Source organism: Myiozetetes cayanensis, unplaced genomic scaffold (genome assembly GCF_022539395.1).
Source record: "Myiozetetes cayanensis isolate MyiCay16 unplaced genomic scaffold, myiCay2020 scf9, whole genome shotgun sequence".
Classification (NCBI taxonomy): domain Eukaryota; kingdom Metazoa; phylum Chordata; class Aves; order Passeriformes; family Tyrannidae; genus Myiozetetes; species Myiozetetes cayanensis.
The window spans coordinates 37,409,035-37,426,201 of record NW_026088185.1 but is presented as its reverse complement, the minus strand read 5'-3'; the positions used below and the strand labels follow the sequence as shown (position 1 = coordinate 37,426,201).

Genomic DNA, 17,167 nt, shown 5'->3' with positions numbered 1-17,167 from the left:
TAACCCTCCTAAAGGACTTGCCACTGTTGCACGTGGCAGTGGGCAGGGTAACGTGCCCAGAGAACCAGGCCACCCATATTTTGGGCTGCTGCAGATTCAAGTGAGCATTTCCCACGTGCCAAGTGAGCAGTTGGGTGAACTTCCCCATCTGTGAGTGTTGTGCTGAACCAGGAGCTAAGTGAACATCAAATCAAAGCTGCACTTCATTAAGCTTAATTAATGTTGGTGGTGCCTCACAGGATATTGTTAAACACACTGGAATGGCTCTTTTTTGGAAGATTACAGCGTGGTGCCACCACTGGAGTAATGCAGGGTTGTTATAGTGAGGGGGCTTTATCAGAATCTTTGAAGGTGCAAGTTCAGCCAAGCAGGAACTTCATGTTCTTTGCTGCCTTGGAATTTTATGGTGAAGTTCTTTGGCAGGAGTGAAGTCCATCTGTGCTGCACCACAGATCGATTTGCCCCTCAAGTCTGAGGCTGTTTGTTAATAAAAACCTCCTCAAACATCTGAAATACTCAATATTCAAACATCTGAAATACTCAATATTCAAACATCTGAAATACTCAATATTCAAACATTTGAAATACTCAATATTCAAACATGTGAAATACTCAATATTCAAACATTTGAAATACTCAATATTCAAACATTTGAAATACTCAATATTCAAACACCTGAAATACTCAATATTCGAACATTTGAAATACTCAATATTCAAACACCTGAAATACTCAATATTCAAACACCTGAAATACTCAATATTCAAACATCTGAAATACTCAATATTCAAACATGTGAAATACTCAATATTCAAACATCTGAAATACTCAATATTCAAACATTTCCATCCTGCCTTTTCTCCCTAAAAGAAAACGATGCTAAACACGACATCTTGAACATATAAATGTGTATAAATGTTAACACAGGTTATTAATTCAAATGACAAACAGTGGTCTGCATGAGAGAATGGCCAGTGCAGGGCAGGAGCAGGCAGGGGTGATTGCTGCCCACCAGAGGTACTGATTGTTGGCCGTATTCTTACCTTCTACTCACCTCTTTCCTTCCTTTTCCTTCCTTCTCCCTGCTTTTCCTCGCTGTCCTCCCCCCCTGTGCCCCTCCTGCCCCTGCCAAGGTGACAGACATGATGCAGAAAGCTCTCTTTGACTTCCTGAAGCACAGGTTTGATGGCAGGTGAGGAACACTGCCCTGCTCGTGCTGCTTTGCCCACTAACATTGCAGTGGTTTATTTTTTCATTTCTGATGCATGTTCCAAGCTGATTTACTGCCCTTTTTCCACCACTGGGGAGTGCAACACAGCTGATGTGGTGCTGCCAGTGCACTTGTCTCCATTTCTGCTGTGTCTGGGGCAGGATTTCGTAGTTTAACACGGTAATTCCCGTGCCTGGGTAGGTGTCTGCTGCATCTTTGGGATGTTCTGCCCTTCCTTCTTCCCAGTTTAGTCAGGATATTCTGACTGGGAAAAGGAGCTTACACTGTTCTAGCCAGTATATATAGCACTGAGTCAGGTCAGAAATACCTAAACCATGGGCACTGGGATGGGGAAAATCACGTGCAGAAATACTGGAGCAGGGCTGATGGATTTTTGGGAGCTGAACTGATCCATAAACAGCTCAGACAAAACGTTTAATGATCAACCTCTGTGCAAAACAATCCCCTCTTCTGGCCTGTTTGGAGCTGCCCAGCTGAAGTGATTTTCTGGGAATCCTAATTCCATTAGCAGTATTGGCAGCTGGATCAGGTGGGCTGTGGGGTTTCAGCACAGGGAGGGTAAGTGCCACCAGCAAACTGATACCATTGATTTTCGCTCTGAGGAACTTCCAAAAAGCTGCTTCTTGGTCCTCCTGCCAACTTTTATGGCTTTGTGGTCTTTCTCCTCCCTCCCCCCTCCCTTTTCTATTTCTTTCTTTCCATCTCTTCTGCAGTTTTGTGACAGGTCCATGTTCCCAAGAAAGGAACTGACTGTCCAAGGAGAAGCCTTTCAAAAGGCTGCAGTGGGACTTGGCTCCCTCCCCACCTCTGAATTCCCTGTGCTTTGCCAGCTCCTTCCTTTGTAACTGCAGCCTCCTCTTCTGCCCAGGGAACCAAAGGCCCCCAGTCCGTTAATTCCTCCCATTTCTATTTTAAATTCATTTATACTTTTGGCCCCTACTGTATTTTCTGGCAGTGCATTTATTTATGAATTATTTAGAAAAATACTTGTGAATCTTTTGAACCCTCCACGTGATGATTTCACTCAGAGCTGCAGAAATCTCAGGTTTGGTGGGAAGGCTGCTGGTCATTCCCTTGCTTGCTTTCTTTTCATTATTCCTGGCTCTTTGGCTCATCCCAGAGGAGCCAACCCATCCTAAATGGATTTGACGTGAGGGGAGGGCGTGGTCTTTGTTTGACAACATTTGGTCTTGTCAGTTCAAGGAAATCTGAACCAGTTCCAGGAAATCCAGTAGATGAAGTGAAAAATCACCTTCCTGCAGTGGAGGTGGTGCAGGGAAGTTAAACTGTAGTTTAAGCAGTGCAGGGAGCTGTGGTTTAACTTCCTTTTCTCTGGTTCATCCACGTCAGACTCGTGTAACTCGTAACATTCACGGCACTGTGGAAGTCCACGGAGGAGAGGAGGGAGCTGGGAGGAGGAAAGTTAATTAATGCACTAAGAGTGGCAGACACTGCATCCCAGAGTCCCTAATAGCTCAGGGAAGGGAAGATCCCTCACAGTTCCACAGCACTCCAGTTGTTTGGAATGATGACATAACCCAGCTGGAAAACATCTCTGAGGGGTGTTTGGTTGGGTTTGCCCTTTGGGATGGGGCGTGGCTGCAAACCCTGCAGGTCTGACGCTGTGCCTGTGCTGTGTGCGTGTCCCTGTGCCAGGATATCCATAACCAGAGTGACAGCTGACATCTCCCTGGCCAAGAGGTCTGTGCTCAACAACCCCAGCAAGAGGGCCATCATCGAGCGCTCCAACACCCGCTCCAGCCTGGGTGAGGCACCGGCACGCAGGGAATTCTGGCTCTGGGTACAGCCTTTGGGTTCACACAAGGATGGGAGGGACTCCAAGGACCACCCAGTCCAAGCCCTGGCCCTGCACAGACACCCCAACAATCCCACCCTGTGCCCCAGAGCATCATCCCAACCCTCCTGGAGCTCTGGCAGCCTTGGGGCTGTGCCCACTGCCCTGGGGAGCCTGGGCAGTGCCAACCACCCTCTGGGGGAAGAACCTTTTCCCAAAATCCATCCTAACCCTCCCTGGCACAGCTGCAGCCATTCCCAAGATGCCCTCAGTTCTGCAAGTTTAAATGTGTGCACAGCATTTTACTGGATCATCCCAAGCTGGCCTCCCAGCACCTCCCTGTGCTTTTAACTCCACATCACAGGGGGCCAAAGAGCTTTCCCTCATCCAGCCAAGGAAAAGTGTCATTCCTGACCCTGGGACCAGTTAGGGGTGTTATGGTGAACATCTCCAGCTTCATTTTGCTGTTTAGCCATGAGATTTTGGCTCTTCCCCCTCTCCCTGCTGGAAGAATTTTGATTTGGACTCGATGATCTTGGAGGTCTTTTCCAACCTCAGTGATTTTGTGATGGGATGATTCCATGATTATTTCCTGCACACAGGTGGGAATTTGTGTGTAGCAAGTGCATGGTGTGTTTTTAAATAATACCCTGTCAATTATTTCACATAAGTGGGTTTTTGTGGTATAGAATTAGGAGGTTTCCTTTTCACAGAGACCCTTCTTGAAGTTAAGTCAGAGTTATAATATCAGAACAAAAAAAAGTAGTAAGGAATATCCAAACACTTGCTGATTAAAATAAAAAATCTTGTGACTCCCAAGCTGTTTAGCAGATTTGGAAAATGTACTATTTAGTGTTAGTAGATATTTAATTTTACCCAACATTGAAGACACTGATGTTATAAAGGAACATGGCACATCTGTGCTTTCAGGCAGCAGAATTGTCTCAGAGGTAATATTTATTTTTAAAATGCCTTGAGTAGCAGGTTATTTTAGGGAAGTGGCATAAATTCCCCTACAGACTCCATGCAAGCAAGTGGGTGATGGCATTTTTGTCCCGGTGCTGTGGGGTTGGATGTTTACACCTGCTTTGTTTTCCTTCCCCAGCTGAAGTGCAGAGCGAGATTGAAAGGATCTTTGAGCTGGCAAGGTCCTTACAGCTGGTTGTCCTGGATGCAGACACCATAAATCACCCTGCCCAGCTCATCAAGACATCTTTAGCCCCAATTATTGTCCACGTGAAAGTGTCCTCTCCAAAGGTAAAGCCTCTCGCCTTAAAATCCACGGGGCACCTGCAGGGCGGGGTGGGCTCTCAGGGGGGTTATCAGAAAGGCTTGGGCTGAGACTCAAGGACAGTATTTTGTGGAGAGCTTCTGACCTTGGCAGTCCTCCCGGGGGACGTCAGGCTGAGCTTTGGGGGGATAAACAAGCCTGGAACTCACCTTTCCCCCTCCCCTCCCCTCAGGTTCTGCAGCGACTGATCAAGTCCAGGGGCAAGTCACAGAGCAAACACTTGAATGTGCAGCTGGTGGCAGCTGATAAACTGGCACAGTGCCCACCAGTAAGTACAGCAGGGAGGCTTGGGGAGCTGGGGACACGTGGAGCTGTGGTGATTGCTGCTGCTGGGCTGGCCCCTGCTCAGAGCTGGGAATGCAGGGACCGGTGTTGGTACCGGGGCAGGGCCTGGCTGGTGATTTCCCACCTCTCCTGTGCCAAAGAACTGTGCTTGGAAATCAGCTTAATTCACAGAAATTCACAATAGACGCTGGCAAGGTTTCCATGTCACTTCAAACTGTGGCAAAGTGCTGACAGAAGAAATCTTGGAATGACTTAGGAACAAATGTGGGAGCTCAGCAGAGGGAATGCCCGACCCTAATGGTCAGATAATGCCCCTGGAACACTTTGCCTTGTGTTGTGCAGGCCCTGAAGAAGCTGCCTCCATTTCAGGTGGTTTTTATTCTCAATTCAAATTGAAGCAACAAAGTTCAAGCAGCCCTTGTCCTGGAGGAAGGATCCTCAAGGATTGATTTCCATGAACCATAACTTGGCTTTGAATGCTTCTTCAGATCCCAAACTTCACAGCCACCTCCCCTCTGGTCCCTACCAGCCATAAAAAGAGAGTTCAGGTATTTCTGGGCACTGCCCCTAAATTACAGGGATAGATGTTGCTTTCTAACCATTGCAGGTGGTGGGAATTGAGGCCTCGTGCCCCTGCAGTGTCCCAGAGCCCCTGCTGGGGCTGCCTTCAGAAAGACACCCTTTTCAGGCTGACAGGGAGGAGTGCAGGGTGTGTTTGCTCAGCAGTTTCAGACAGGCACAGAGTGAAGAATAACCAGTGAGGACCTGTGGAAACTCTGAGTTTTGGCAGGTGTTGGTAGTGTTTTGGTGCAGATTCACACTGCAGCGTTCAAAAGCAGAGGAAAAAGGTCACAGGTTTCACTGAGCTGTGATCTCTTGAAATGCTGACGAATTCCTGTGAGCCCTTCAGGCCCCACTGACTAAACCACACTTGTGCCCTGCTCTGTAGAACCGAACAATTCTGTCAGACACATCTCTTCCTGCCCCCCACGGGGTGTGAGGTGGCTGGGGCTGCCCCTGTGTGAACAGGCTCGTGGTGTTTGCCCTGAGCTCACACACAGCACAGCCCACCTTCCCCTGGGCAAGGTGTTTCCTTTGGCACCTGCAGAGAACCCTGGGCATGTTTTTTTTTTTTTGCTCTTTAGACAGCGATTTCTTCTTACTCAGCTTCACTTTGCTTACAGTTTAAATGAGGCAAATTGCCCAGAGAAGCTGTGGCTGCCCCTGGATCCCTGGGAGTGTCCAAGGCCAGGCTGGAGGGGCTTGGAGCAGCCTGGGCTGGTGGAAGGTGTCCTTGCCTGTGGCAGGGAGTGGGATGAAATGGTTTTGAGGTCCTTCCAACCCAAACCATTCCATGATTCTGTGAAATTATCAGTGCTGTAGCTTGTTGGTGCCTTGTGGCACTTGGATTGTCCAGCCCAGGACCTGCTGAGCTGTGCCTTAAACCCCAGTCCTGTAAGTCTATTCTGGTGCCTCAGGCAGCAAGGTGAGGCCCCACCTGGCTAAGAAAACTCTTTCCAAATGTCAGAGGTGTGCAGGAAACCCTCCTTGCTCAGAGGCTCTTCCTCCCAGCCCTGCACAGGAGCCTTCTCAGCAGCCAGCTCAGCACTCTGCTCTGGGCGATGGCAACAAAGGGATTGCTGACTTGGAGCAGTGACTGCTGACTTAGAGCTCTCCAAGGGACATGACAGCCCTGGTTAGGCTTAGATTCAAGTTGATCCATGATTTAATTAGCCAGAGTATCCTGCTCAGAGCAATGGTGCTGCTGCCTCTCCCCTGCTTCGTGGATCTCTCAGCTCCTGCAAGAGGAGAATTAGGAGTGTTTGTTCCAAGTAAACCACCCAATCCTCACTTTTCTCCTGTGCTGAGAGCAGCCTTGAGGAATCAGCCGGTGCTGCATGTCTAGACATTTTAAAAATAGCTGTCTCTTTGGGCATATTTGAGTTCAGGAACTGCTTTCATTATTAATTCCTTGCTAATCTCTCTCTGGTGCTGCTCGAGCCCGTGTTAAGCACTGCAGGACTCCAGGAACATTACAGGACTCCAGGAACTCCACTGCAGTAACATTGTATGGCTCAGAGGAACATGAACTGCACTGACTGTGTGCATCTTCAAATTCACTGCTCATAAACAGTTCACTGGGATTGGTTTTTAAACTTCTGGCCATCCTCAGAGAGAGGGTAAAAACCCCCCTGGGCTCTTGGACACAACCTCAGAAATAACTCAAATTGTACTCCAGCAGGACTGAAAGGCATTGGGGTAATTAAAATGTAATTAAGAGATATCTACAGGTTGAAATTCCTCCCCCTCTCAGGTACACAGTGGTCCTGAAGCAAACCAAAAGAAAGAGCAGAGGGCAGTGGCCACTGACTTTCTTTTCTGTGTAAGAAATATGTCTTTTATGCACATGGTAGGAAAGTGCTGCAGAGAATGGAGTGCCCTGCAAGGAGAGCTGGGGGGGAATTGCTTTTCTCCGTGACCCTTACAAACAGGGATCTTCTTAAAAGATGGAAGAACCCAATGTGAGCAGAACTGTTAAAAACAAGAGAAAGGCTGAGTGTTCTCTGTCATTATTTTCCCTGTGCAGCCCCAGGCTCGGGATCCTGCCAGGGGACACCCAGGGACAGCCTGAGGGGCTCCCCAGTCCCAGTGTTACAATGAAATATTAAAAAGGTGACAGTTCTTCTGCAGCTGCTAAAGAGTTCTTCTCCCCTAAATCCAGCTTAATTCTTTATTCAGGAAAACACAATTATACTCCCAAGTGTGATCGTTTAATTTCAGTCTTCCCAAAGCAAAATACATGTGAGCAAGCCACATTCTTTTACTTCCTCATTTAACTGTGTTTTAATTAATAACATCCTCCACAAGTGATGATGGGAGTGATAGACTGGAATGTGAGGTGTAGCAGCATGGGGGTGAATAGCAAAGGGGGTGAAAATGCTGTAGATCAATAGAGGAGCAAAACAAACAGCAGTAAACTCTGAATTGGACCAAGGGGTGCAGCGCTAGGAATATTCTGATGGGAAGGAAACTCCTTGCTGGCAGAGGAGAAACATCTCTCTGCCACGCTGAGAAGAGAGAATAAATTTAAAAAAAAATAATAAAATAAAATGGCTTTATCATTTAAAATCTTGCTCTGTGTGCAGGGAGAGCCCTGCACAAACAGGTGGAGGAGAAGCAGCCTGTGTTTGGTATCGGTTGCCCTTCACACCCGCAGCACCTGCACTTGTTGCTGCCGTTTCCTGTGCTCTTCTCACAGAGTCAAGATTAGAGATGAGATATGAAATTGAACTGCTGATAATAGGGTTGTGTTTCTCTCGAGGGGCTCAGCTGGTGATGGCTGTAGGTTTGAGAGCAGGCAGGGTGGCCAGACAGGCAGGAAGGGAGGCAGGTAAAGCCAGCACATGGACATAGTGGCTGAAGAGTTCCCTGAGGCAGGAATGCTGCTGATGTCAGCACTGCCCGGTGTAGGTATGGTTTTAGGGGCATCATCACTGGAAATAAATAGATTCCTTAAGGAGTTTTGGGCCTTTGAGCTTGGAGGGGCTCATGTGATGCTCGGTGACCCTCAGGGATGGGGTTTGGTGACTCTGCTCACCCTGTAAATCCACTTGTACCATTTTGTTTTGCACCCCAGAATCATCCCAGAATCATGGGAGGGACCTTCAAGCTCATCCAGTTCCAACCCCAACACCTTCCACTAGCCCAGGTTGCTCCAACCTGGCCTTGGACTCTGCCAGGGCTGGGGCAGCCACAGCTTCTCTGGGCACCCTGTGCCAGGGCCTGCCCACCCTCTCCCAAAGGTCTGGCATGTCCAGAGGTGCTGGCCACGTCTCACTGTGCCGTGTGTTGTGCCCAGGACATGTTTGACGTGATCCTGGACGAGAACCAGCTGGAGGACGCGTGCGAGCACCTGGCCGAGTACCTGGAGGCGTATTGGCGAGCCACCCACACCACCAGTACCACCCCCCTGACCCCCCTGCTGGGCAGGAACCTGGGATCCACCGCCCTGTCCCCGTATCCCGCTGCCATCTCGGGACTGCAGGTAGGAGAGCCCAGCCCAGCCCCCCCGGCCCTGCACACCAGGTGGGTTTGTTCATTCCCCGGGGAGCGTGTGAAGCGCTTGGTGCAGCGTGACCTGTGTGTGCTCCGGTAGTTCCTGCTCCCTGGTTGGCCACTGCCAGCAGTGAGGGGCAAGCTGAGGGGTGTAACCAGGGAGGAGCCACCCACTCAGCCCGGTGCTGAAGCACTGGGACTGCTCTGCCTTTAGTGGCACTAAAAATGCCCATCAGTTCCCTCCATCCAGCTCTGTGACCATCCCTTTTATTCCTCCCCTCGAAACCTCACAAAAAAAAACACCCTCTGTGCTTGTCTCTTGTACCAGCAGAATGCCTTCCCCTTTTTTGGGTTCTTTGAGTGTGAATAAAAGACATTCTTTTTTTTTTTTTTTTTTTTTTTTTTACCCATTGAAAAAAATTGTGACCCTTTTTTTCCACAGGGATAGCTCAAACTCGGCTGAACTTTGACACTTCAATCGTGGCATGTAAATAGTCCTTAATGAGAAGTACGTGCTTTATTAAGTTTGCAAAGAGATTTTTTTTTTTTTTGGTTTAAGAGTTGTGAGTGCTGGAGGGGATCAGGATTGCAGGGAGCTCTGTGTGTGTGTGGTGGGGGGAACCTCCAGGAGTGTCACTTGGCAGTGATGCCTGTCAGAGATAGAGCTGAACTAATGACACTGAAGGAATAATTCACCTGACAGATGTCCCGTCTGCTCTGTGCCTGTAGAGTGTCTGGAAGCAGGTAACAGTGTGGAGGGAGATGGTGGTGTCAGTGTTGCTGTGGGTGAGCTGCACTCCCCTGCAGGGGCACAGTTCCTGGCACTAATGCCGTGCTTGGTTTCATCAGGAGCAGCAAGTCCCTGTCTCCTGACTGGCTGAGTGCACAGGCACTGCTCTGTTACTGGTGACATGCACATGTAAACTGTTGTTTCCATTCTCACTTGCCTTAAAATTTCAGTTTCTCCATCCCTCCATGCCAATAAAATAACCATCTGCAGAACTTTTTTTCACCTCTTCAGTTTCATTTTGAGCACTGGGTGTATCCACAGAGTTTTTTTCAGGCATTTATTTCTCTCTGATCAATGGACACCAGCAATAACTGTGCAATGTTGCTCCATTTACTTAGGGAAAACTCACACTGAAGATGAAAATCACCCCTGTGCAGTGGGCTGGCTGAAGGTATGCATCACTTAATCCCCACTCCACCCGGATTCTGAAGGGTTTAGGTGGGATGACTGGTGCTGGTGCTCTGCAGAGGGGTAAATTTCTCCTGGAGTCAGTGATGCCCAACCAGAGGCTGGCAGGGTTTGGCTTGTGCTGCCACTGAGGGTGCAGGCCCTGAGGTTTTTTTCCAGGGTTGGTCTCACAGTAAGGACTTTTCCCCCCATCCCCATTATCCACATGGAGATTTTATGCTAAATCCAGGCCATCAGAAAGATTTGCATCAGCTGTCACTGTGACGATGTGTGTGCTAATTAAACTGGCAGAGGTGCTTATGACACTTGCAAGATTTTACAGCACTTGTGACCTTGATTTTGGGAGTCTCCCTCCCCTCCCTGGCCTAGAGGAATATTTACTGCCCCAGAGAAGCTGTGGCTGCTCCCTGGATCCCGGGAAGTGTCCAAGGCCAGGTTGGACGGGGCCCCGTCCAACCTGGCCTTGGACACTTCCAGGATCCAGGGAGCAGCCACAGCTTCTCTGGCCAACCTGTGGTGATTGCTCCATCCCTGCCTGTCCAGGCTGTGACTCCTGAGAGGTTCAAGTGTGTGTGGTAACAGCACACAAAAATAATTACTTCAGGCTGTTTCTTCCTTGTGCCAATTATCTGGCAAAAAAAACCAAACCAAACCAATGAACTCGTTTTGTTCGCGTGAAAAACGCAGGGCACGTGAAAATACACCGTGGGCTAAACTTTTTTAATTTATGGATTATCTTAGGAAAGGGTTTTCTGCCAGTATATTTAAAATATATTCAGCCTTTCAGCTGAAAGGGGTTTGTTAACCTCTAACCATTTCAGCCCGCCCTCTTAGCAGCCCATCACTGGTTTGGTCATGCCAAGGGTTTAAAGAGGGCTCAGAGAAGCACCTTTAAAAAAAACCAAAAAGAGTTTTCTGCCAGTATATTTAAAATATATTCAGCCTTTCAGCTGAAAGGGGTTTGTTAACCTCTAACCATTTCAGCCGCCCTCTAAGCAGCCCATCACTGGTTTGGTCATGCGAAGGGTTTAAAGAGGGCTCAGAGAGGCACCTTTAAAAAAAACCCAAAAGACACATAAATCCAAACACTTAAAAAACGGCCTAGAAGAAGGGCGACTGTCCTGTTGGTGATCAGAGCAAAGCGATAAATGCTGGCCCATCAGCTCACCGCCCATGCTCTCAGTGTGGTGTCCAACAGGGCGAGCACCGCCAGCCCCCCCTCCCCTGCGCTCCTGCTTCCAGCAGCCTCCCCCCCGGTCCCCGTAGGAGCCAGGTTCTGTAGGCAGAGAGCCCAGCCGAGGCGGCCCGGCTGGCGGAAAGAATGAAGTGTGAGAGGCGGTGGAGGGGTGAGCCCCGTGCGGTACTAACTTGGCCCCGTTTGGCCCCGCAGAGCCAGCGCGGGCGGCGCGGCCCCCCGGCCCCGGACGGCTCTCCCGCCGAGCGCCGCGGCCTCGGCCCCCCGGACGAGAACTACCACAGCGACAGGGCTCGCAAGAGCAGGAACCGCCTGTCTTCCAGCTCCCAGCACAGCCGAGACCACTACCCCCTCGTGGAGGAAGAGTTCTCCGACTCGTACCAGGACTCCTACAAACCCCACCGGACCCGGGGGTCCCCCGGCGGGTACAGCCACGACTCCCGGCACCGGCTGTGAGCCGCCACCAGGATTGCTCCCGGGAGAACCTCCCATCCCCGTAGCTTAGGAACGAGATCCGAGTCATCTCCGTGCGGCGGGTGTGACACCCGACACTGCGGGTGTGCGCTCTGCTCTCATTGATGTTAATTCGGGGCGACGAAACCCCACCCGGCCCTTCCGTTTCTGCCCGTTCATGGGGGTTGTTTTGGGGCTTGGTTTTGGTTTTGGTACATTTGATGCATTTATAGCCGTATTTTTTTCTTGTCCTTAGGTATTAGACACGTCCGTTTGTAATTTCGGGTACCTATCGAGGCACTTATAAAACGATTTCCTCTGCTGGAAATTCCAAATGACCAGTTCCAGTTGGAACCAATTTATAAACCAATTCCTGTTGGAATTTGGGTGAATTGACTGGAAAGTCGACGTGAGCATGTTGCAAACAGTTGGGAAAAAAACCAACCAAACAAACAAACACAAACATACAAAGAAAAATCTGACAATTAAAAAAATCACTGGAAGCCACAAAGTCAGCTCCGGTGTTTGTTTGCTGGAATTTCCGCTTCCAGTTAGAATAAAAGGGTTTCTATTCTGCTGATTTACTTCCAGAATGGCTTTTTTCACACAAACCAAATGTAAACTCTCTAGAGTGCCAAATATCCCAAATTATTGCAGCAGTGACAAAACACTTTCCAGTTTGACGTTATTTTTAGACCTGGCACGAATGTTGCAGCCAAATTCTTGATTTTAGCCAGTCCTGATGGTTTTGTCAGGACCAGCAGGGAGGAACTGAGACAGGAGAAGCGAAATAGGAACAGGAAAAGGAACAAACTCCGTAGTTTGTGTGGTTGGAAGTTGGGAATAGCTTTTTTATCCTCTCGTTTACCTGAGTACAGCTCCGAGTCCCCAGATGGGACAGGAGTGTAGAGACATCAGATTTTTCTCCCGTTTTGCTCCTGCCTTTTAAGTGGGAAACACTCCCCTCCCCTTGCCCGGTGTGTGGAGTACCTGCATTCCAGTACACCCATGTTCCATCTTCCCAAATCCGCCTCTGAATGTCTGAAATTCCAGCGTCGCACAAGAACTCTCCGAAGATCAGGTTCCATTTCCCTCATGAAATCCAGGGGAAGGGAGTGGGGTTAACCAGTCACCACGGACTGGCCAGAACTGCAATAAAAAGGGAATACCAGACAGAAATCTGCTCCCAGGGAGGCCCTAGGGCTGACTCAAAGCCTTGGATCCCATGAGAAATCCTTGGAGATATCACTGCCTTACTTCCTGCCAGTCATTTATTCCACCTCCTGAGTGCTGAGTTCCTTTGAACAGGTGAATTTCTGGGATTGGACCTTGTGTCTTACACGAGCAGTGAAGCCTTAGATCCAATGGGATTGAAAACTGACCCCACCTGACCATTTTGTACAACCAGAGCCTCCCGAAATTCCCCACCTCGTGCGTGCCCTAAAATTGGCACAGTTGTGCTGAACTTGCATTTTTCATGCAGGTTCTTGGCAAAACTGCTCATTTTTTCAAGAGTGACCATCCTTAACTTTCCTATTTGCTTGTTTTCCTCCCAGAGCCTGCTGAAGTCAGGCTTTGACAGCATGTAGCACTAAAGGAATTTCTGGAATATTATGGTTTCTTCTTTCTGGACCAGCTGGCAAAGCCCACTGGCGTTTCCAGCGTCCTGGAGCCTCGTTATCTTCTCGAGGTTAACGAGAGCAGTCATTAATCTCCCTTGGGGGACACCCCACACTGACACGTCTCCAGCAGCACTGAAAGGTGGCAGATGATGATTAATTATTTGTAATAACTCCACTGTCCAACAGGCAGCTCCAGCCCCGCTGGGTGATCCCAGTGGACCCGTTCCCAGGATAAAAGTGGGAATGCCTGCATCCACTGGAGTCACAGAGTGGGGATGGACCTGCCAGCCCTGGTGCTGCCCGATTTCCTCCGCCTGAAGATGCCCAAGGAGCTGAGGAAACACGGCAGGATCCGGCCTGGGAGCAGCAGCTGCAGCTGCCTCCTCCAGCATTCCCTGCTCCAGGAAGTGCCCAGCCCTTTCCCCATGTACAGCACAGCACCTGCATGAGAAAGGAGGCCTGAGGAGAACATTGCTCTCAGCCTTGCCCAGTGCCCTGTTAGTGCATGGCAGTCCTGGTGGCAGGGGAGCCCTAGAACCCTCCCAGCAGCTGCTTCTCCTCCTCCTGCAGTAGCATTAGGGATCATTAGGGATCATTAGGGATCAGCTCATTAACTGCTTGCAGATATTTGCAGATTTGCAGGTCGCTGCCAAGCACCCACATAGATTTTTTAGAGCCTTTTGGAGCCTTGTTTTTAAGTCTTCCACGTCAGGCCAGGCAAGGGAAGGATCCACACCTGCACAAACCCAGCCCCTGAAGCATCTCAAGTGCCAAAACTGCTTGGGTTGGATAGAAAGAAGCTTGTGAGGGAAGTCTTGGATTGTCCTGAGGTCCTTTATTACCTGGGCTTAAATTGGATTTAGTCCCGTGTGTAATTAATTTCTCCCACTGCCCATTCCATTTTAACACAGGGCACCAGTCAGGAGTGATCCAGGTTTCCTTCCTTGCGGGGGATGTTTATCCTTTGAAGATAGATACATCTGTAAGTACAAACGTGCCAGCTGTGCTGTAGATTCTTCATTTATCCAAAAGAGTCTGTTTTAAACACACTGTAATGAGTGAAAGCAGTGCTGGGGATCGGAATTTCTGTCAGAATTCCAGCACTGCTGTATTGGGAGTGATTTCAAACTGGGAAGTTCATGTCTTCCTGACTTTATTCAGACCCATTTTCCAGGCCCTGCATCATTTCTCCTTGTCGTTACAGCCCTGTTGAAGATCAGAGCTCTGTCCCCAGCTCTGGCTCAGGGCCAGGAGGAATTTTTTTACAGTTTTGTTGTTATCTGAGCTCCTCACTGGGACACTCTGGGATTGATGATTTAGCCAATGAAGGTGAGAAAAACAATCTCTGCAGACAAAATTCGGTGCGTTCCTACGTTTGTGAATCAATTAATGAAGGATTTTAAAGCTCTTAAACCCACTTTAGAGATTGTTAATTGTGAAATTTTAACTCCAGACCCTTTCTCTGGGGCAAGTTGTATTAGACATGTTCAGGTTCTTTTACTGGTGCCAAACATTTATCCCGTGGGATTTACCCAGCTGATGATATTTGTAACTTTGTGTTCAGTTTGATGCCAAATCCTCAGAAATCAGTTTGGTCTCAGCTCCGCAGAATTCCCTGAAACATCCCAGGATCTCCTGCCTTTCCTGACTTTACCATTCCAGAATAATTTTGCTAATCCTGTTGCTCCATAACCCACTGATTTGGGTAAGTCAGGGTTTCTGATACCCATTTTTAATTCAATAATGGATTAAATGTGTCCTCTTTCTTTGCCAAGTTCAGTCCTTCTGAAGCTTGTCCTTGATTCCCGATGGTTTTTTAAGGCAAAATAATTGGAGACCACAAATGAAAAAAATCAGAGTTTGTTTTATATGGGAAAATAAAGGTGTGTCTTTAAAAATAAAGGGAAACTTTAATAATGTTGTGAAATATATGTAAGGAATTAACTTGGAGGAAGAGCAAAAAGTGTTCCTTAGGGTTGAAATGTTAGGATTGAAATTTAAGATTTCTTTCATTATGTGTGGAATCCACTCAAGGATTGGAGTACTGTCAGTAAATCCATACAAGGAATTTGGGGAGAAGGTGGGAATTCTTTAAAATGTTCCTGAGTGTGTCATTCCTTTATTCCTTTGGAACTGGGAGTAGCCTTGGCTTGGTCTCAGGGATGGTTTTTAGACCTGCCTTCTCCCCCCAGATTCCCACCTGGAGCAGATCCCACTCCTGTCTTCTCCAGGAGCAAGGTCTGACCAGAAATGTCCCCTCCTGACCATCACCTGCCTTACCAGTGTTCCCTGAAAACCAAAATGTTCTTAAATTTACCCCCCTTGTCCCCTCCGGAGGGAATTCCCGGAGTGAGGAGATCTCATGGGCAGGACGAAATAATCTGTTCTACCAACGGTGTAAAACCAGAGCAAGGAAAAAAAGCACATCTGTAATAGCACAAATTTCCCAGAATCCCACTCCTGCCTTTGGCATCGTGTTTTTGGGGAGCAGGGGGCAGTTTTTGACCCAGCAGCAGTGGATTTATGGCATTTTTGATCCCTTTCCTCGCTGCCTGATCCTTCAGCAGCTGGTTTTGGCATTTTGCACACGGGATTGATTTTTCAATAACCTGTATTCCTTCCATGTCAGTGAATTAAATGACAGAAGCTTTTAAAATCCAAGAGCCCAGTGCATCCATTTCTGCTGGAATCACATAAATTCCTTCAGTTTTGGCCAGTGTGTAGATTTTGGGGTGTGACTGATGAATATCCCACGGCACACCAGGGGCTACCGAGGTCAGGAATGAGAGACTCCCAGCAAAGATATTTTTGAGGGCTCCAGAGCTCTGAGGTGGGGGAGAGAAGAGTCACAGCACCCAAAAATTCCACTGATAATATTCCTGAGAATTTCAAACCTAAAGGGAAGTGAGGTGTGTGGGGCCAAGGGCTGGGACACACCTGAGTCTCTTCTCGTGCAGAGAGGGAGAGTCAGCCAGGCCCTAAATCACCCCAAATGCAAATCCTGGGTAAGTGGAGGGGGAAGAAGGATGGGAACAGTCATTCCAACTGCAAACTCTGCACCTTGGGCTTCTCAGACCCCGGGAAATCTCTGTTTCTCAGCCAAACTGGGTCCCAGGGGGAGCTGGGCAGCGCTGCCTGCAGCCTCCCTGGGAGCCAGGCCAGAGTCTGGTGAAGACACTGCTGCCTTTGCTGGGAAAACACTTCCCCAAGCTGGTGTTTTCTGCTGGTTTGCCCTTTGTTTCCCCCCTAGATCCTGTGTGTGTAGCACCCGACAAGGCATGTGGGTCCAATATACTATGCAATGTGTACAGTGGTGCATGCTCTGCTCTCCCTCTGCTTTTAGTGGCTTTCAAAGAAAAACTCAAAAAAAAAAAAAAAGGAAAAAAATTATAAATAAAATAAAACTAAAAGTGGTGTTATTTTTGTGACCAGGATCATGCAGACTTGCATGCCCATAGTATCCTCATTTCTATGGATTCGTTTTCTGGAATTTAGATGTACAAAAGATGAACTGCATTACAATTAACTTTTCTACAATAAATGAGCCAAAAGTACAAACTGCTGGAAAGTCTCTCCAGTCTCTTTGTGTCCTGCACTGAGGTGGGAGTGACGCTGGGAAGAGCCACGAGGAGCCCTGGGGTATTTCCGTTGTTTGCCAGTAGCTTTGGGCAGGGCTGAGTTTTTGGTGGGATTTGATGATGCCCCAAAGAAGGAGCTGTGTCTGCTCCGAGAAATAAATGATGTTTATTTTTATACCCTCAAAGAGCTGCGGCTCAGGAGCACAAAACCCAGGTAATTCCTCGCTGCTCCAGCAGGGAGTGGAATCCCTGCTCCCAGCTGCTCCGGGGAAGGATGCCTGGGAATGCTCTGGGCTTGGAGCTGGGCCTCGGTGTGACCTCACGGTAGGACTGGTTCCCAGAGAGAAGCAGGAGTGACAGCAGGATGGGAGGCGTCAAGGATTGGACCATTCAAAGAGATTTATCACAGAATGGTTAAGATTGGAAAAGGCCTCCGAGTCCCCTCTGTGCCCGATGCCCACCT

The 17,167-nt window shown here is 48.6% G+C and overlaps 1 protein-coding gene across 8 annotated transcripts in view; it reads left to right on the top strand.

The window, feature by feature from the left end:
- The window catches only part of CACNB4 (calcium voltage-gated channel auxiliary subunit beta 4), a 67,667-nt gene extending 50,979 nt beyond the window's left edge, over nt 1-16,688 (top strand). For 3 of the 8 annotated variants that reach the window (XM_050339675.1, XM_050339677.1, XM_050339678.1), the window contains 6 exons: nt 1,134-1,192; nt 2,888-2,997; nt 4,132-4,283; nt 4,490-4,585; nt 8,462-8,647; nt 11,247-16,688. In XM_050339675.1, the coding sequence (XP_050195632.1) occupies nt 1,134-1,192; nt 2,888-2,997; nt 4,132-4,283; nt 4,490-4,585; nt 8,462-8,647; nt 11,247-11,507 (864 nt within the window). In that variant the 3' untranslated portion in view covers nt 11,508-16,688. Of the gene's footprint in view, nt 1-1,133; nt 1,193-2,887; nt 2,998-4,131; nt 4,284-4,489; nt 4,586-8,461; nt 8,648-9,100; nt 9,661-9,786; nt 10,259-11,246 lie in introns of those variants that run through there. The other 5 variants (XR_007632023.1, XR_007632022.1, XM_050339679.1 and 2 more) reach the window with 5 other exon arrangements.
- The last annotated feature ends 479 nt before the right edge of the window (nt 16,689-17,167 follow it).